Here is a 21,454-nt window from a genome sequence, read left to right on the forward strand (position 1 = left end):
GATGTTTTGGTGACCTTCCATGTTTTCTACAGATGACATGCAGCTACTTTTTTTTTCTTATTATTTACAGAACAGGGAGATTTTCTTTTTGGATTTACAAGTGAGAGCATGTATAACAGCTGGACTGTTTGGGTGTGAAGAGTAGATTGGGGCTAAAACCAGCAGACTTTATGTTACAGAAATACCTGAATGAGATGGATTGCACTTGCAAGAGCCTAAGCAGTGGAAGTGGCAGAAGCAAATGAAAGTCTGGAAGAGGCTAGTTAATGACCCGGGGCAGATCCTGCTCACAAATGTCTGACTTGTGGCAAGAAGGAAGATGGACTGATCTCCTTACTCATTTTTAATAAACACTTCCATAAACTGGGGGATAAGCCCCGGTTTAGATCTTTACCCACGTTTTATCTTTCCATATTCATTTCCATCAGTAGTGGATTTACCATCTCTGCTGTAAGTACCTTCACACGGAAATAAGATTTCATCATCTGTGTAGATAATATATACTAGAATGAAACTGTTCCAATAACCTGTCTGCCAGAGGCCAGACTGAAAGATAAAGAGATATAAAGCTTGCAGTAGTAGTTCATTACTCCCTTGCACTTGGCTGCAAAGGGGTAGCCATACCTGCTCAGTGGACCATGCAGATATAACAAATCTTTGATCTTTCTGAAGCTGCCCTGATTTACTAGAGGAACATTTCATTACTCTTTTTCTACCAGTAAGAGTGGGGAGGGGTGCTTCTATAATTGTATAGATTTTAGATTTTTCTTTTTTTTTTTTTTTGTTAAATTCCAAATTGACACAGTTAAATTGTACTGTGATTTGTTTAAGCTTGCTGTCAGTCTTGTAAAGTCTCTTGATGAAACCTTGTCTTTGGTGAAGGATGATAAAATTTCACTTCAGCTTGGAGTCGAGACAGACTTGCGTCCATTTGACTTGTATTTCAAACTGTTTTATGGCACTTTGAGTAGAGGCTGGGGAGGAACATAATCAGAAATTGTCTCCTTCCTCCCCATTAGTTTGTTACTTGACATCTGGCTTAAATGTGTGTTGCAGGCCCCTCTTCTGCCCTTCTTTCTCTCCTTCCAATAAAACAGTCTGCCTTTTTCAGTGAAGATATAAATTTGAAAAAAGCATCTATAGAAAATCTGGAGTTATAAATGATCTTTTCCAAAGGCGAAGCATTTTAACATCCAGTCCTGACAGCTTCCATGCACAGAATGCTTCTTGATTTCATAACAGGAGGAGATTAATGCTGCCCTTCTATTATGTGCTTTGGGATCTGTATGTACTCCTCTGTCGTCAACCCCCTCGTGAACTGCTGCTTATTAGCAGTGAAGGCACAGACAGCTTTGTGTTTGTGCAGCTCAGCTGAAGGAAGGGGAGGATGACACAGATAGCTACATACATGGTTCTGAGCATCTCTTTGTAACGAAGCAAAGCTCCAGCTGATTTTTTTTTTATGAGGACATGTGCAAGTCTGCGGTAGCTAGCAGGCCCTGCTCCCAGTTGCTCACAGCCCTAAAGAGTTTGTTCTGTGTTGAGGAATTTGGGACTTTCTGTAGAGAAGTTTGGGCTGTGGTGGCTGACTGCCTTTTTTTTTTTTTTTGCCACCGAACTATCTATTGTTAAATACATCACAGTTGTAGTAAAATAATATTAGTATGCTTCCAGACAGAGGAACTAGGAAACCTAGGATTAAAGACCTCATTCAAAGTGCTGGGTGAATATTGCTCGGATAATACTATTATTCAAGATGATATTTTCCTTCATTATTCATGTGAATTCCTTCTTACTGCACCCAACTCAATTCCAACTTTCAAGTGAGACTTCCTAATTAATTTCTGGACTATTAAAATGTTATCACCACAATATCTCACAGTTTCAAAAACTTCTGGAGCTTCCATGCAGTCAACTCAGCTCTGTCTGTAAGGGTGTTAAATCAGAGGTACCCCACTGGGTTTAGATCTGTCTGAGGTGACCAAAACTTGCAGTGGTGTTGTCTGTGTTTTTCCTCAGGGGACTTTAAATATAAAACACCGTTATAAATTGTAATCACAGCTTGCCTTGAATAGTGGCTACAGCTGGGAATCTTGCAAATCAGACTGCCAGATCCCAAACTGGGCAGTCAGTTAGGGTCGCAGCCAGGTTGTTAGCTGAAGAGGACAACAGTGCTCCCTGAAGAGTAATTCAGAAGTAAGCAGGAAAGAGCAACAGCCTCTGGTCAACCCATGGAGACCGCTATGTGACAACCTCTGTAACATTTAAGAATGTCTTGCCCTTAGTGAGTATCCATGAAATATGGGCTTGGGCTCTGTGCTCTGGTGTGGTTATTTTTCTATGCTATCAGGCTTTCCCTGGTGCAACTCATAGCCCCTCTGCTGCGTGATGTCCTGGATCCATGCAGGTGTGCCTGCACTCGGTTCCCCCACACACCTGAATTTCCTTTATAGGAAATTCTCCTCCCTCCTGGAGGGAGGAGGACCTGCGGAGCTGGGGAAAGCATCTTCCTCCTAGCTAGGATGTGGCTGACAGGGAAATCCCCAAACCAGGCCTGCCTTGTCTGTATGGTGGCCTGGGGATTAAACAGTGTGGTTCTCCTCGCTTCATCTCTCCTTCTCCACGCCTCGTGCATCAGTCACACCACAAATGCAGCTTCTCTTGCCAGAGCACCTCCCTGCTTGTTGTCCAGGGGTGCATCTGTACAGCCCCTCGATTGCTCTGCACCAGGTCAGGCTCAGAGCAGTGCACTAAGGAATTCAGCTGGAGGATGCTGACAGATTTCTGCTGAGCATGTGAGGTGTTTTTTTCAAGTGCCCATCTGCTGTAGATTTTCTTGGGCTATCTGGAGTGTCTGCCGGGCAGAATTAGCTCTCCTGAAGTTTCTGACCTCTATGTTAGAGGCACTGTAAAGCCTGTGGAAGAAGAGTTTGCAATAATATTTTCAGGTAGAGAGCCCGTGTATGGTGAAAGTTTTAGACACCTTCAGTAAGCAATTAAGCTTACAGGGAAGAAATTTGGAGCTACTAAGCCCAAAGGTAACTATTCCCTGTTCTGGGCATCCTTGAGCCACAGGTTCCTCCTAGAGGCATGGAAGAGGGAGTAATTGTTCTCAGAGCCCTCCTTGCACATCTGCTGATGACCTCTGTCAAAGACAGATCTTGCATAAGGCAAACCTTCGGGCTGACCTGGTGAAGCCATTCCTCGCTGTATTACAGCGATGTAGATCACTACAGGACTGGCTTCACCAGGTCAGACCAAAGGTCTGCCTGTTCCTGCTACAGAAGCGTTAGCGTTGGTCTTTGAAGTACTTCAGTTGTCTTGGCTGAACTTCAAATAAAAGCGTGTCCTGAAGCAGACACGGAGTTAGTTAGGAAAACTCCAAGGCAACTGATTTTTGAAGTGTGGTGAAGCTTATTAACATTTGCAAAACAGCAAGTGGGAGATGTCAGCATCTTCAGCTGTTCTATACAGCACCCCAAGCCCTGCTAATAATACCTTAAAGTTACTGTGGTCACTTCAGAAAGAAGTAATGTAGAGAAGGGAATTAAAGGAAGTCTTTTGGCTTAAAAGCTGCTATTCAGGCTACAACCACAGCGTTCAGGCATACCAGTTAAGTGTGCCTCGGCCAGCAAGGTGCTGGAGCTGGGTGAGGAGCAGGGCACTGCTGGCCTGTCCGGGTGCGTGCCTGTGCCCATGCCTGGCAGGGCTGGGACAAGCCTTTCTCATGGGGCCTTGGGACCTGCTGAGCTCCCGAAATCCTTGGGTGTGGGTGAGTCCTCAGGTCTGATGGGGATACGTAGGAGCAGCAGAGTGTGGTGCACAAAAATGCTGAAGGAGCGAGAAGGTATTTCTGTAGGTGGCTGGCATCCTGACGTACTGGGTGGATTTTCATGGAGTTGAACGCTGTGAATAATAATCCAGTGGCTGGGTGCCTTGCTAATTTTAAAACACAATTTACAGAAGGTGTGCAAACCATAAATTTCAGTCAGACTTTTACTCATTTTCTCAAGTTATTTCTTACAACGAGTCCTGCTGTGCTCGATTACTGAGATCATCCTTCAGCCTAGTAGTAGCTAATGTCTCTGAACTTGGGAAGATCCCTCCACTGATTTGTGTCATACAAACAGCAAATGTATCTGCCTGAGCTTTCCATTAACACTGTATTTATAAAAGAAAGTTTTTAAACTTCATGTTCATGACATGCCAGGAGCGACTGAAGTACCTTGCTGTCCCGAGCCCATGGTGCTTCCCTCCCTGCTGGTTCCCAACACTGAGAATATGGCCTTGCTGGGGGGGAAGGCAGTGAGGAACACTTTTCCTAATGTTTTTCCAAAGGTGACCACCTGCAAAAGAGTTTTAAGCGTGTAAGGTTTCATTTCTTGCTGTGTTAAAAGTCCTCAAAGGCCTTAGCTCATGACCAAGGAAAGCTCAGTGCTGTTCCAGCGTTAGGGAAACCTAAGGGAAAAGAGCTGTAGCCCCACATTTTTTCATAGCTGTTTGATGATGCTAAAATACATATAAAAAAAAAAAAAAAGGAATATGTTTACTGTTTTGAGGTTTTATTGTAATGGGTGTGTTTTCTTTCTGTAAAGCTTCTAATGTTTGGGGCCAAAAATGCTATCTGTATAGATACTGTGAGAGGGAATTAAGTACACAAACACAGACGCCTCAATAGTTATTTACTATTTCTAGACAGCATGTGATAGAAGGGCCTTTTTAAATTTGAGTTCAACTCCCACACGCTCTTCTCAGCCTGCCCTGGTGGAACTGGGTGCCTTTCATGGCAGGTTCAGAAGGCTCTTTGCAATCTTTCATTTCGTATTTTGGCTGCTAATAACCGGAAAAATTGACCGAGCAAAATAGTGAAGAAGTTGAGCCAGCAGTTGCCACAGTGACAGTTGTCCAATGTAAATATCTTACAACTCTTCTGTTTATCATCTGTTTTCAGGGCAGTTTAAGCTGCTGGAACAAGACCGAGATATTAAGGAGCCAGTGCAGTATTTTAACAGTGTGGAGGAGGTGGCTAAAGCATTTCCTGAACGAGTTTACGTCATGGAGGAAATAACATTCAACGTTAAGGTAGTCCCTGAATAAATATTTATCTCTGTCTAAATGATTAACTGTTACAACCTTTATATACATGGCAAGTGAGCAACGGCACTGTGTGGGAAGTGTGATTTTTAAGACAAACGAGTCTTTAGTTCTGCCTTCTGCAGTGGTGCTCTTCAGGATCATTTTTGCAGTGCTAAATCAACACGTCCTCTAAGGGCTCTCCTATCCTATGGCACTTCGGGGAGCAGTCCTGATGATCTATCCAATAATTCATCTAATTGGGATGCTGCTGCCAGATTTTAAACAAATGTTGCTTGTTGCCCCTTTTCTCCTCCCCCCTCCAGCAGTCTGAATTTTATTCTCTGCTAGCAGCAGCTGCTCAAATCCCTGTCCAGAAAGCCTTATTCTCAGATAGCCTGCAGAGTGAAATGATGGGGTTGTTTCTCTCAAAATCACTGCAGCTAAGTGACATTGTGAATAAAAACAACAACTCCAAAAAAGACAGGCTTGTTCTGTGTGTGTGTTTGTGCACACACACCTCTTGGGCTCGTCATAGGGTCAACAAGCCCACGAGAGGGCTTCCTGTCACCAAACATTGTTGTGAGGTGGCACAAGACAATGACAGAACATGCTCCTCTCCCTTGCCTGACCTATATTTCCAGTAAGACACCACACAAGGTAGGTCAGCTCTGGGAACAGAGCAGAGTGGCCTTCAAATTCACCTGTTTTGCTTCTGTTGTTACACCACCTGAGGCTGGTTGAACAGCATCTTAGAGCCAGGATGCACTGGTGCATATCCGCATTGCGTACGCCACGAGGGAAAATTGCTGATGCTGCTGGTGCAAAACCAGTACAGAGTTCCTCGTTCCTGTGTAGTGATGTGGGGTTTTATAACAATCTTTTAATGTCTTTTTCTCTTTCCTGCACTGCTAGAGCTGGGGGACATCAGCTAGTCTGCAATTTTTATAGGTGTGAAACAAGATTGCTGAAGACCGCTGTAACTGTAAAAGCTCATTAGTTAATTCATTTGGTGACACAGACTCGTGCCTTTCATGACAGTAGGTTGTTTTCATTTATGCTGTCAATTAACCTGGAGCCATGTAACGGAGCCTTTCACAAATGAAGACTCCAGGAGAAAGTTAAAATTATTTTGTATTTTAGGATATGATTAGCCAAATCAAGGCAACAAGAAAATTTCATTTCTACCCAGGAAAACAGTATTATCTTGGAGCTGCTAGCTCTATCCAGTGCTGTGCCAATACTTCTCAGTTGATCTATGACCAAATCAAGAGTGTGGCACAATAAAATACACATCTATGATTTTATAAGGCTGTTTTAAAGTTTAAAACATTGTGTCTTGAGTTTAGCACAAGTGTCCTTAAATCTCTCTCATTTAGCAAGCTCAGGATTAAGCATAGCCTACTGTTAGATATCAAATCCATTTTAAAAGATATTATAGTCATACTCTTTCATGTAAATAACAGCAATAATAATCCAGGTTTAACCTAGTTAAACAGTTATCTTGGCAGTATTTCTCCTGGCAGTTTTTCCAGTTTCATAAAAGTCTATTCCAAGGTTGTCATCTTCCAAAAAATGAATGAACGTAACCAGACTTGTTAAGTGTTTAATAACTCCTTATATGCAACAGAATGACATACACTAAAATTTTAGTATAAGGGAGATGGTGTCAAAGTGATTTGAGCCAAGGGAAGAATACCGAGTGCAGTTGATTTCTGTCCAATGCAGTGTGCTGGTTTAAATTCAGAGAAGCATGTCAGAAGATAGCTAATCTGATGCAAAAACAAAAAATGTCTAAGATGTCTAATGAAGCACTTAAGGTGAGGAGGAACCCTGAAGTCTGGGAATTCTTTCTTGTTCTGAAACACTCAAAACTTCCATGGATAATTGTTGAAGAAAGAGCCTGTAGAGTTACAGGATGCCACCGGACAGTCACTGTATAATTTTGTCTGTGCTTGTTGAGGTCTGCCTGAACATGGCAATGTGCCACTGCTGTGGTTGACTCTGTGTGAACCTTGCTCTTCCTTGTAAATCCTTCGCTGCTTAGGCAGGATTTTGCAGCAAGCTCTGTAGTTTAGAGACCTACCTTCTCATTATGATGTGCTGTGGCATCTTCTCTATGGGGATGGTTTTATTTTAATTTGTATATTCATTGTTAAAGGGAAGAACGAGCCACCTTACCCTAGGGGAGGCAGAGGAGATGAATCTCCTTTCCCTCCTTGTTTCCCAGCTGGGCAGGCTTTCTGGAAAGTGTGCTGGGGCAGGACATTTAGGACCTGTGGTATTTTTGAAGGAGTGCTGTAATGGATGCTCAAGCAGAGCTGGGAGTAGAAGGTAGAGTCCCAAGTACTTTTCACAAAAAAGCAAACAAGAATTTTAAATTAAACCAACGTTTTTGTAACAGCTAGAGCTACTTCTGTTAGTTCCTTTGGATGTGCATATATATCGGTACTGTGCTTGTATACCCAATTGGTTGCCTCAAGTACCTGGTAGCCAGCGGCATCTACAGGCACAGTAATTCAGAGTGATCTGGGGATAAGCTAATGGCACTCAGTCCATAGGTATTTGATCTATTCCTGGTTGAAAATTAGAGGCATTCTGTCGATTCTTCACTGAACAGATAGCTGATGGCCTTTTTTGTGTTAATAGTCAATGCATAATTGCAGGGAATTTTGTGTACATAACAACATTACGCTACAAAGATGAAGTTTTTCTAATTCATTATGCTTGGAAGAAAAATAGTGAAAGAAGGAAGTTGAGCTACCGCAGGGCCCTTGCTTTTGCTGAACCAACAACAGTAGGTTTCTGTGGTTGGATGCTGGGGTCCCGTATAGACAGCAGTCTGTGCAGATATCCAGGAAACTATTTGTATTAAGACAGGGGGAGAACAAAAACTGCAAATCATACTGAGGTAATTCACAAAAAGTTCTCCTAAAAAGGAACTGTATGTCTGACAGAACATCAGACAAGTCATGAAAGATGCTCTCTAATCATCCCACTCAGTGTTCCAGGATCCTTTAAATATTCTGGGATATCATTTTTGTCCTGAAGATACCACTCCATCTCCTTAGAGAGGCTGTGAAACTGTTTGCAGAGCGTTTCCAGGATGGAAAAGGTACATGAGTTTGAGTTAACTAGCCCTATCGGGATTCTTTTCTTTCCCATCAAAGATATTTGGCTGGTGTGAACTTTGATAGCTGATTTGTTTGATGTAATCCTTTTTTCACACTGATCTAACTGTGCTGGTCCTTACAGTGTATAGGTGATCTCCTGATTTGGTTGCAGTCCTGCTGGCCCTAATAAACTTGCCCTGAGCTTCCAAAGAGCACATACTCAGAAGACTGTAACCTACACTGGTGTTCTGAAATGCTGCAACAGTGGCTTGATGAAATCAGCCTGTGTGCAGGTTTGCAGGTATTTGTTAGTACTGCATCTTGGGAATGAGTGCTTCAGTCCCCTCACCGCCCTGCGGATTCATGTCAGCGTCACGAGCCTACCAACCTCTTTCCTCCAGGGCCTGGTGCACAGTTTGGGTTGAGAGAGAAGCAGAGCTGCTGCTTCCATTGCCTTGTGGTGCCTTGTGCTGGCCTTCCTGACATCCCACGTGGAGAGGTGTGTCATGTCAGAGCTCTGCAGTATTATCTGTCACATTTCAGATCATTATTTTGGAACATTGATTTGTTTGAGACACCCTTAAAACAACACCAAAGCCAGCTTTTAACATAGTAATCAGGGCAAAGTCCCTGCCAGCTGAGAGAGAAGCACACATACACTACCACAGAGAGTTGTGCTTGCTGCTTCTGTCTTGTGAGGCAAACACTTGCAAAAGAAAGGAAAATGCTGTCTCAGTGAGTTTAATCATCTTCCTTGAAAAAGTTTGCTTATTTTTGCTGCTTATAGGTCTTCTGAACACTGTCTATTTTATATTAAACTAAAATCTTTATCCACTTCTTACGCCCTGTAAAAAAAAAAAAAAAGTTCTAATTGGTCCCTTGGCTTTAATAGTAAAAACTGTATGCAGTAACTGTGCATCAGAGGCTTCATAGTTAAAAAAGAAAGAGCTCTAAGAAGAAGTCCTAACTGTGGATTTTTACTGGCAGTGTGATGCTTGTGTTGCTCTAATAAGATCTAGCAGGTATAACAAGCTGTATAAAACTACAAATCATTTTTATAAGGAGTTCTTACATGCCCAAGTGATTAAAGACTTCTGCTTCAAACTATAACAAATTAGAACAATTGGAGCTCGAGACAGGATATTGACTCAGGTGTTATCAAAATCTATTTCTGAGTTAACCTTTCCTTAAGCAAAAGAAACAATATGCTTGAGCTTTCCCAAAAGAACATGTTGCCTAAATAATCATTCATCATTTTGCTGATGCCTGTCTTCTGCAGTAGATATAAAATTGGCTTCTGAATGGTTATTGAATTGCAAGTTTAGAGCATCATAGTGACTGAACCCGCCGCTGCTTTGGAACATGTTTGACAAGACGTCTGTAAGCCAGCAACCTTTCTGGTCAGCATCTTGGCATCGGTACAGGACCATTAGTATGGATCAGCATCTGGAAGGTGGAGGGTAAACATGGTATGGAGTAGGCTGCTTCTGGTTGTGTGGGTCCCCTCTTCTGTTAGGGGTTGATCGATCGGAGCGTCTAGTGATTTCTAAATGGCTTTGCAGGGTAATGTGACAGACACTGCCTCAGAGCTAGGAGCACTGATTGCTCTCACCTATTACCAGAAAGTGAAGATTGGATGGGAAGGGCAAAAAAGAGGTAAGGGAGGAGTGAAACTAAAAGACTCACTGGTTTGATGTGTAAAGCAGCACTTGTAGAGAGAACAACTGGGAAGAGAAGTATGTTTGGGGAAGGGTTTATTCCAGGATGCTCCCAAGGCTAAATTATTAACATCAGGGTGGTCGAACACAGGAAGAGGTTGCCCAGAGAAGATGTGGATTCTCCATCTTTGGAGAAACTGAACATTTAACTGGACATGGCCCTGACCAGTCTGCTGTAACTACAGCTGCTTTGAAGAGCAGGTTGGACTAGGTGACCTCTGGAGGTCCTGTCCGACCTAGAGGATTCTGCAAGTCTTACCCAATAACCTGTGCTGAAGTCCATGGCCCTATTTTTAATAGTTTTGAAAATTTTGTGGCCACCAGTAAATTAAAATGTTTGAGTGAGCAAGGCAGATCAAGTTGGATTTTCATATGTCTTTAGATGATTTTCGAGGGTTTGCTATGTATGGTATGAACGAGGGATGTGTTTGTTGCTAATGTTCTGCAACAAATATTTACCTACCGTGAATGGTTTGTAGATGTTAACTAGCATGTGGTAAATATAAAAATGAAAAATTAAACAACCTCGGACAAGAAGAGAGGAGTTAGCTTGCTGGACTTTCAGGACTTAAATTTTAAAATATCCTTGGCCTGTTGAGGTGTACCTGTAGCCTTACTTTCAGCAGAGCAAGGCTTTGGGAATCAAAGTGAAATCAGAGTTGTGCACTCGTAGACTTTTGGTTTCACTTTTTCAGTTCTTTGTTACAGATTTGGACAGCAGCTGGCGCCTAACAGATTTTTGTTCATTAAGAAGAGTGCACAACAGTATTTTTCTCAGCGTGCCAAACTACAATAGTGGCACGATTCTTCTTTTGCTCCAGCACGGTAACATTCAACCACATTTTGCTTATTACCCTTTTTTGCATTGCAAAAAAAGCAATAATATTTTCCAGATTTGGGGATTTAGAGAAATTTTGTCTTTAAACATGTCCAACGTAAAAATCCCCATGCTCCCAGCTGGTAGAAACAGATGCCTCTAATAAAGCCCACGCTTGAGGAGCCCTTCGAGGTGAAGCTCTGCCAGTCGATCTGCTCGCTGCCTGCGCGGCAGCGTCCTTGTGCAGGGGCTGTTTGTTTGGGGCTTGCTAGGGAACCACCAGTCAGCAGAGCAGCAGAGCAGCAAAGCTGTAGGTGGTGACACCTCCCTCGCTCCATGCAGAGGGCGAGAAGAAGCCGGGACATTGCTGGCTCGCGTGAAAATTGCAGACGGCGCTGCCCGGAGAAGCCACCTGTGGGGATTTGTAGTTATTAAAAAACACTATTCTTACAGAACGTGCCCTTGCAAGAGGAGAAGGGGGGACTGAATGGGACGTGCACAGAGCCCTGTGTGTCCTCAGCCCTCCGAGGTCAGGGCCACCTCACCAGCAGCAGCGCTCAGTCGCGGTTTTGAGGAGAAAACAGCAATAAGCGTCATCCCGCTGTTATCGGCAAAGACATCCAAGCCCCTTCCTTTCATGTCTCCGCGTTTCAATATATTGTCTGGCCAGTGGTGTAAGCTGTGAATGGGTATTATGTACGATAAAATCCTAGTGGTTTCCTGGATTAGACCAACCAGTGTTTGTTTAGATAATTCAGGGCTTGAATGGCTTCCTGTCAGGAAGCGCTGAAGCTGAACGGCTCGGGAGGCACACCTCTTCTGGCCATTTGCTGGGCGAGGTCTCCGGAAGATAACCATGACTTTACAAATATGCAGATCGTGTCTTACAAGGGGAAGATTATTTACAGCACTTCTCAATTATTAACTAATTGGAATTACAGCCCCGATTTCATGCAGTGGCTGGCCTGTGATGACATCCAATTCTGAAGGCTGGAATTTGGACTTCACACAGCTACATGAAGTCTCTAGTGGTGGTGTAGATGAGGAAGGAATATGTTATTCTACCTTATTTTTGCACTTGCATTTTTTTTAATATGGTCAGTATTCCTGAATAAAACAGGCTGTAACAGGCCAGAAGTACTTATCTGATGCACCTTCCTTTATGATTAAGCAGCTGCAGCTGCTGAGGAAGAGCTGGGCGAGTTCTGTTAGGTCCCTGAAAAAGGCCTTTCACATTAAGCCACTCAAATAGGAAGCAGAGCAATCTTGTGCATAAAGAGTTATTCCAGTGTTAAGGAAATAACTTCAGGAGCAAATGAGCCTTGGACATCTGTTTTGCTTTTTTTTTTTTCCTTTCCAGTACAATTTCCATAGTAGAAATGCACACACATGGCTGTGCATATGTTGTTTAATCTCTCAAATTGTAATTACGATCAAAAAATGAGGAAGGAAGTCTATGACTGGGAGAGCAAGGCAGAGGGGGAGTTAGGCATGTGGGACAGAACCAATATCTTTCACTTCTCCTTCAGGGACTAGATGTCATCTGTCATTCGCCCTAGCCTGGAAGAGATTATATCAAAGGGATATGCTTCATCTGTAATGATGAGATCACCTTCTCTGCTCCTCAGGGAGCTGAAGATGGTGGAAGAAAAATGTTTGCTTCCCTCAAGAGCCTGGCAAATAAGTTACAGCAAAAACAAGGGGGGTGGAAAAAGATATGCAAGTGAATCCAGACAGGCTCTCTCAAAGCTGTATGATACAGATGAATTTGAATTGCTGGGATATGTCTTTTGTTTAGAAGTTGGATATGTTTGTTCTCATGCCTTCTTTGACAGTTCCAGGTGACTGCTTCTCCTAAACTAAAAAGCAAGAAAGTGTAAAACAATAAAAAAGTTACTGGGCCAAGCTTTGGGTTAAGTACTTCACGCTTGACTACTCAGCTGTTCAAATGAAATTGGTTTCTCCTAAGTCCAGTCCTAGTAGGTTTGATATGATTTGGAATATTGTCTTCAGTGAGGGAAAAACAATTTTTTATTGTTATTTTGCAGGTGGCTTCAGGTGAATGCAATGAAGACACTGAAGTTTACAACATCACCCTTAGCACCGGGGATGAGCTGACTTTAATGGGGCAAGCAGAAATCCTTTATGCAAAATCTTCTAAGGAGAAGTCCCGACTCAACACCATCTTCAAAAAAATTGGGAAACTTAATTCAATTAGCAAGCTCGGCAGAGGCAAAATGCCCTGCCTCATCTGCATGAACCACAGGACCAATGAAAGCATCAGTCTCCCGTTCCAGTGTAAGGGCAAGTTCAGCACCCGCAGCCCGCTGGAGGTGCAGATGCAAGAAGGTGAGCACACCATTCGTAATATAGTAGAAAAAACCAGGCTGCCTGTTAACGTGACTGTGCCGAGTCCTACACCGAGAAACCCTTACGACCTGCATTTTATCCGTGAAGGGCACAGGTACAAGTTCGTCAACATTCAGACCAAGACTGTGGTGGTTTGTTGCGTGCTTCGTGGCAACAAAATTATTCCCATGCATTTTCCCTTGCACTTGACGCTTCCAAAATTCACTCTACCTGACAGTCTTGTGAAGGGGGAGCTGTGGCATGAATCCCTCATCCAGCACTGGTTTAATATATGCCAGGAACAGTTCGACATAGACGAGTATTCCCGGGCCGTGCGCGATGTGAAAGCTGACTGGAACGAGGACTGCAAGAGCCCGAAGAAAAGCCGGTGCAGCGGGCACACCCACGTGCCCAACTCGCTCAGCTACGCGCGGGACGAGCTCACGCAGTCCTTCCATCGGCTCTCGGTGTGCGTCTACGGAAACAACCTGCACGGCAATAGCGAGGTAAACCTGCACGGCTGCAGGGATCTGTGTAACGAGTGGGCCCTCTTCTCTCACGATGCTCTTCAGTACCAGGATTCTGGGGACAGTAGCAGCGACTACCTTTTTCCTGAGGTTACCGAGGAATCGATGTTTCTGCCTACGAAACCAGAGCTTCCTTACGAAGAGCTGTGGTTGGACCAAGGCTCTGGAAAGCCTGGAGAGCAGCCTCTCATTCGCTCACTAAGTGAGAAGAGCAAATGTGACAATTACAGAGGGTCTTTCCGATCAAAGTGCGGTACTGCATCTCTTCCTGTGCCTGGGACCGTCGGAGCAACAACAAAGTCTTCGGATGTTTCCCTACCTCCACCTCCAGTGCCTCCCAAATCTGAAGCAGTAAGTCAGGGTTGTTTATGTTGGTTTGTTTCTTTTTCAGCAGATGTTTGCTTGGGAATTCTATAGAGAAGACTTCGATGGGGTTGGGGCACATGCAGGGCAAGGAAATGGTAAGAGATGTGCACTCTCCTACCTCTCCTACCAACTGTAAGTCCTATAAAGCATCAGATTATATTTAATATAAGTGATCTTGTATCTTAAACCTGATACTTCCAAGTGATATTTACTGCTTTTTTGCTTCTACAAACAAGATCTAAGAATTTTAAGGTCACTGCCTTCCCTTTCTTTCAACATCATCTCTCTACATGTGTTCTGTTTTCTCATATTTTCCATGGCTGAAGTGTGTGAGACATGAATATGTGTGTGGGACACGAACCCACTTGGAACTGCCACAGGTTACCTTAGTGTGTGCGTCTCTGATTAACGGGCTGTAATAATGACAGCTAGAATTTTTACAGACTTGCAATGTTTGTCAATGAGAGATTGTCTTCCTTGCTAAATTTGAGGAAATACTAAGTGTCGTTACCCTCAACCACATTTTACCAAAACAGAGCTAACATAATCACTCTGTAGTGTTTATTGAAGGAAAGTATGTATAAATAGGAACTCTGCAGAGTTCAGAAATTAGCCTTATAGAAGACTCAGTTTTAAACAGAATGTGTTTCCTGCCCAAGGGTTTCTAATGAAAACTCGGGAGAGATCACTTTTCCAAACCTGAAATGTTTTGGAGACTTCAGTGGCAAAAATATAAAAATGTTGTGCCTATAGGAGCTTGTGTGGGTTTGGTGGAAAATCCACCCATTGCATTGTCCCTTGGTATTGTCCTACACATTATTTTAAAAGAAAAAAAGAAAAAAAAAAAACAAAGGAAGAAAACTTCCCCCAGAAAAGAGTGTCTAGGGATCTTTAGCAAGATTAAATGATACACACTCAGATCAAATGAATCTTGACAGAAGTTATTATTTAACAAATCGGTAAATCAATTTTGCAGTTTTTTGATGGAGTTTAAATAAAAACATCCCGCTTGCAAATTTCGCACTATTTCCAAAACCATGGCTGAACAATAAGCTGGGGCTTACCAAACCGCAGCACACTGTGGTGCCCCCATCCCTTTGCTGTTGCAATCTCACAGTCTCGGCAGTGCTGGCAGCAGCCTTTCCATCGTCAGGCAGGTCACAGCCAGGCTGAAAACCTGATGTGGCTGAAAACCGTTTTATTTCTTTGTGGTGGGTTTGCTTTCAGTGGACGAACGTGCTGCTCCCACCACCAGGCTGTGCAGCCGCTGGGGAGCTGCGGTGAGGAGAGGGGAGGCACAACAGCCAGCACAGGTGGGGAAAGCACAACTGCAGCCCTTCAAAGCTTCCCCAAAAAGCATCCGCAGCAGCTTCAGCAAAGACAGGGAAGTCAAGACACTACGTCTTCTTAGCACAAAGAGCGTTTACGTGTTATATCTGAGTGCTGGAGCGCAAGAGTACTTCCTTGCCTTCGAGGTCAGGTCTGAGCCGAAGCTTTGTCCAGATGGTTTTGGAGGAGCGCCCGCTTGCACCGTGTCAGGACGAGGCTCCCCGGCAGCCTGCGCTGATGTGAACCGCCACGGGGCTGATTCCACCCTCCTCCTCCTCCTCCTCCTTTCCCAGCCTCATGGTCCTGGCTTCTGTTTTGCGCTGGCTCTGGCACCCCTGCGCCTGGGCAAGGAGCCAGGTCTGGATCTGGAAAACGATTAGTTCCCCGCTGATTTCTGCGAGCTGACCCACTTCGGCGTGGGGCCGCAGGAGCGACAGGGCCAGGGCCGAGGAGCAGAGAGGAGGGCGAGGAGGAAGGCCGGCGGCTTGCAGCACAGCGAGCTCTTCTGGGGGCACGGGGTGGCATTTGGGGTACACGCCTGTCTCCTGCATTTTTGTCGTGTCTGTCTTACCAAAGATGAGGTGATGGCTGTGAGTGCTGTCAGCAGTTTCTGCACAGCTTCCTCACCATGCAGGAGAACTGATTTCTGCTAACGCTATTAAATGGCATTTAGAGGTGGGCAGGGCTGTAACCTCGTAAAATGAAGTAAGAATCGCGCCTCTGTAGATGGGATAATAATTCAGAATCAGTTCTGTGGCTTCCTGGGACAGCGTTGGAGTGAGTATCAGTGACAGACCGAGTTCATCAGGGGGCTGGGGCTGACAAGATGCTTGCCTGCTTTTCTTGCAGGGTATTTATAGAATAAGTAGATCTCGGTAGCTGCTGGTGAACATGAGGTTTAGTCATCACTCCCTCCAGAATGATATTCCATAGTGTTTCTGTGTAAAGGTTGGCAGGCAATTGTATTCTTGCAATGCACTAAATTTAAAATATGCATGCAGGAGCTATTTGTAGGAGAAGAGGAGGTCCAGGTGTTTCGGGATCTCTTCTGTCTTTCTGCTCACCTGCTGGGTGAAGCAGCCTGATACAATGCGTATTTCCGAAATACCTTTCAGAAAATCAAAGTGGCATGAAGGGGGAAGAGAGAACGAAAATGCCCTCTGAATTCAGGCCTGTAAATCAGCAATTGCTGCAGTCCCAAAGCACTAATCTGCATAAAACCAGAGGCTGTTTTCCTGATGGATTTACGGCGTGTCCGGGCTGGAGCATGCCGTGCCGGAGGTTCACGCTCCCACAGGCGAGTGTCAGCAGCGGGGGGGTCACCCAGACTGCTCCCAGGGGGCTTGTGGCACCCCGGAGGATGAGACGAGCTGCAGTGCTGCCTACAATCCTTGCGGCAGCTTGAGCCATCGGGATAGATCACCATCACTGGGATCGCCACCAAAAGGAGCATTGGAGGCTGGGAGTGAAAGTCCCGGGGATATCGTTGCACATGCACTTTATCTGTGTCTGGCAGCCGCATGGCATCGAGTGCTGCTGGGTGAAAGAGCATTTCGGTGTAGCAACAGCAGTCACCCAGGCAGTCGTCGTGTCACCCCGCCGCTCTTCCCCTCCTCTCCCTCCTCAGTGTCCTTACTTCTCGTTTGGACCCTGCAAGCGCGGATCTCCTGCGAAGTTTCCCCTTGCTCTTGTCGGTTTAATCTGCAAAATCTCCTTTTCAATCCTCTGCTGCCTTTCCCGAGGGCTGTGCCTGGCAGCTGTAACTGCAGTCTTGTGACAGGGACCAACTGGGACTGCAAACTGGTGTTATTTACAGCCCAGTTCTGATCTGCAATCTAGGTCAGCGGAGGAGCTTGGCACAGTTCGCTCTGCCAATACCTCTGAATGCCAGTAGTCTTCCCAGGAAAGAATTTCTTTAACCCCTTGACCGTCCGCTCTGCTCCAAGAGCTCCCCTGAATGGTCTCTGTAACCCCACGGGCATATATTCAATAGCACGCAATATTAACTTTGCCTAGTCTGACTTGGGGAGAAAAAAAAAAGTCCTTAGGCATCCTTGGGGCACAGCACTAAAATGGTTGAAGAGTTTTATGCCTGAATTCAATAACAAACATGAATAAAATTGATTCTTTTTTTTCTTTTTTTTTTTTTTTTTTCTTGAAAGAGCAAATAAGAACCCTCAGAGCAAGATTTATGTCAGTATTTTTTGTTGTCAGGCAGTTCCTCTAATTTTGTCTTGTTCTGAGTTAGGGAAAAATGTACTACAATGTCCCAGTCCCCGATTTTCCATTTTACTTGAGCACTAAATGGGTTGTTGCATTCTGAAAGCACTGAAGTGGATTGCAAAAGGTTCCGCATTTATTTTGTTTTTAAATAAATTAAATCACTTTAATTGCCAATTATGTGTTGCAGAACTGCTAAGATAACTTTTAGTTCTGCAGCGTTGTTAAATTTAAAAATAAACTCTAACTTTCCAACTCAAAGAGAGTTTCCCCGTTCTGGTGCATCTGAGATGATGTCAACCAAGGAGACCATGGAGATCTGCTGCTGCCTAATTCGCAGTACCCTCACACACATCTAGCCCTGCTAAGTAAAGCTGCTCTCCTTGGTATGTCCTGACAAGATTAAGGTCTTCATCATTTCTATTGTGGGGATAGATCCTGGCATTTTGTTCCTCCCTAGGCAGGACCAAACTACATTTTCTGTAGTCTACGGTCATGAGCTGGAAAGTTAGCTAGCTACAGTAAGTAGACCTGTTGGCTCTGTTCCTAGTGTTTAATGTTAAAGTCAGTTCTGAAGGAATGTAGACTGAAGACCTGCTCTATTTTCATAACGCAACTCATGAGTAGTTTTTGCTTTATACAGCTTTTCAGCAAAAGTCCTTGTAGTCCCCAATCCATTTTGTTTGCTTTACCAAAACCATCCACTGCTACCAAGAAGCAAGGTTTGTGAGATCTGGAAATGTGGCTAGCAACAAGAGGTCCTTCTGCTTGAAATCCTTTCAGGTGCCTTATTTGAGCAGCCTTTTCCACTCCGCACCTTTTACCTTGTACAGTTTGTAGTTAACCTTATCCTGGACTGCTTTGGCAGTGGCAGAAGGACTGAAGCTCCAGATTTGAATGCCAGCATCCAAATAACTGGAACACTGCAGTCTCCCAGTTTGAGCTCATGGTTTATACACACAGAGGAGGGTGAAGGAAAAGGGACTTCTAGTTGTTTTTGTTGTGTGGTGTGTTATATATAAATATATATATATATATAATTTACATAGTGAAAAGCAGCTCCACACGCCTGCTACATCAGGTTGGCATTAGAATTATGCCAGGGACAGGGAGCACGGCCAGTGGTGCCGTGGCCTCTGCTGGGAGGGGAAGAGCAGCCCATGGGAAGGGAGGAGCAGCCCAACCACCACAGCACTCTCAGGAGGAGCAAAGGGCAAGAATTGAGAGTAGCCACCAAGATCAAGTCTGTTTTAGCGCTCTCCTGCAGATAGATAAGTCCTGGGTGCATCTGGTAAATACGTGATGCGTGTGCTAGTCCTTGGGGAGGGATGCAGGGAGTTATCCTAGAGCTGGATGCCTGCGTATCGCTGGTTAAATAAGTCAGGAAACATCGGAGTCTGCTGAGATCTTTTCATTACGTAAGCTTGGTTTATTACATCTAAATAAACAACACTAATAGAATTTAAGCTTAATGAATTGCTTCTTACAGAATGTAAAATATCTGGAACAGTCCGTCTGGTTTTGTATGTTACTGGAAGGTTTTTTTATATAGTTTCATTGCTGCTGCTTTTTAAATGAGTGGATATCAAACAACTTCAAAGTACCCAAAAGGACTGTTAGTAGCTCTGCTGGTAATAAGGCATTCTTTTGGTCTTCCTTATGACAGCCACATACTGTTGCAAATGTATATACTTAGCATCATTTTTCTTTTCCTCTCCCTTTTTAATTATTTCCTTTCATAGAATAAGCCTGAACCAGATGTGCTTCATCTGGCTGAGAGTGCTGTTGCCCAGATTTTCTAGCTGCTTACTTACGTGTTCTTCTTTTGTACAGGTGAAAGAGGAATGCAGGCTCCTGAATGCTCCCCCTGTCCCTCCACGGAGTTCAAAGCCATCCTCCACCAGTCCTTCCATCCCTCCTCGCACAGTCAAACCTGCACGACAACAGACCCGCTCTCCCAGCCCTACTCTGTCCTACTATTCTTCAGGACTGCACAACATGTATGTGTGTGAGCTGTGAGAAGCCTCATGCTAGCACTTGGCATTTTGAGAAAGTTACATTTAGCAGTATTGAAACTGGGGGAATCTTCCTGAAGGTGCTTGTTTATAAGGGCACAGTACTGAGTCAGAGTTGCTGACTGTTCTTGAAGTGGGTTAACCTATCATGTTACTTCTAAAAACTGAAGAGGAAGCAGAGCTCCAGCAGAAACTATGTTTTATTACATACAACATAGCAATTTATATTAAATACCTGCACATGCTGCTGTAGCTAATCTCACCATACGATGGCAGAGACTGTTTGAGTGGAAAATCCCTTGCAGTTTATGTATATTTTTGAATGGCATGAATCTTCCAACCAGATCAGCTCAAAGGTAGTTTTCAGGAGGAAATTCAGTCCTATATGCATCCAGTGCAACCATCTCTTGCTAACTTGTGGCACAGAGGGGCATGGTAATCAGGAAATGTTTAATGCCAGCAATATGTGAACCTACAGGTGGGTGTGATGGAGTACAGAGAGGTCAGCAGACACCACTGAATGCAAAGCGAGGTAAAGCAAAATGCAGCCACGCAGCCTGTAGATCAAACCCACTTCAGGACAAACTTAAACCACAGACTGGAAAATCCACTCGGGCTAGTCGAAAATTGAGGGTGGATTTTGAATTACATGGCTGCATGTCTTTCCTTACCGTTGCAGCGTTCTTCCTTTGCCTTGAGAAAGCGTATATGCCTTTTGAAGCCTTACCTCCTTTTAGACTTTAATGTCTTGCTGCCATTAGTTTTGGTACCTCTTCAATTTTGTCTCTAAGAAAGTAGAAGGATAATGCCTGTCCAAGTATTATGAATTGATCAGAAGTGCCACTACAGTTGTTTCAGTCTAGATGCAATTGGTATAACAACTTGTACTGGAATTGCCTTTCTAAGCCATACTGCATATTTGCAGCTTAGTGTTGTGTATCTGGCAACGATCACTCTAGATCAAGGCTACTCATTTATTTTTATGAAAGTCTGTTGGGTAGTTCTGTCAAGGTCTACTCCACAGGAGGCTGAGCACAAGACCTCCCAGAATTTGGGGCCCACCAAATGCTGTTTTCTCTCCTCATAGCTAACAGTACATCTGCCTCCCGAGAAACCAGGAAAACAATGAGAAGTACGGTTTCACAGGAATGCAGGTGATATTATTTGCCTGTGATTTCACAAAATTTGTATTATGTTCATCTGCAGCTTGGGTCCAGTCCAGTCCAGTCCAGGTATCTCCATTTTGGTGGCACTGACCTAGTGCTGCAGATGAAGCTGCTAGAAAGTTGCTTTTCAAGTCTTGCCATTTTGATCAGTGATCTTATTCTCTAGATCATGAAAGGTTGCAACCAAAATGCCTGTAAATGTAAGGTTTCTCGTGTCCTTTGGCACTGAGTCCCAGTGGGTTAATTCTGGTGGAGGATGAGTAAGGAAGCACTTTGAAAATGTTACTTATGTTACTTCATCAGTTTTTGGTGATTCCATTAATCTTTTAAATCATTAAATATTCCCAATTCTAATATTGGATTAGAGAACAGAAGCAGGATCAATCATTTTAATTCCTGTGAATGTTAAGTTGTTTATAACACCTCATTGACTATCTACTCTGAATTGAACATCCCAATACCCAGATCTGTGATAAAATGCTTTTGAATGTGCATGTTACACCAACTGGCCTTTAAATGCCAGAGATGACCAGTGGATGGCGTATCCTTCGTAAGAGTTTTAAAAAAGGTCTATTCTTAATGTTCAACTTTTTTAACTGGCAGCCTTATGCAAGAAAAAGAGAAAAGTTTGGAGAGCGTGGAGTGGAGAGTGAGTGGTTAGAGAGGGAAACTGCCTATGATGGAGCTGAGTTTAATGACTAATTTTCCAGTGATGAAGATTAGATCTGCTTTTATGTGTCTGTCCTTAGCATTTGAGCTGG

General features: G+C 43.9%; 1 protein-coding gene across 1 annotated transcript in view; it reads left to right on the plus strand.

The window, feature by feature from the left end:
* Positions 1-21,454, plus strand: part of GAREM1 (GRB2 associated regulator of MAPK1 subtype 1) — a 104,496-nt gene that overhangs the window by 75,786 nt on the left and 7,256 nt on the right. Inside the window, exons 3-5 of the mRNA XM_084282290.1 lie at positions 4,952-5,082; positions 12,770-13,948; positions 19,346-19,512. Coding sequence (XP_084138416.1) covers positions 4,952-5,082; positions 12,770-13,948; positions 19,346-19,512 — 1,477 coding nt within the window. The remainder of the gene's footprint in view (positions 1-4,951; positions 5,083-12,769; positions 13,949-19,345; positions 19,513-21,454) is intronic.

This window comes from Netta rufina (genome assembly GCF_964035555.1).
Source record: "Netta rufina genome assembly, chromosome: 2".
Taxonomy (NCBI): domain Eukaryota; kingdom Metazoa; phylum Chordata; class Aves; order Anseriformes; family Anatidae; genus Netta; species Netta rufina.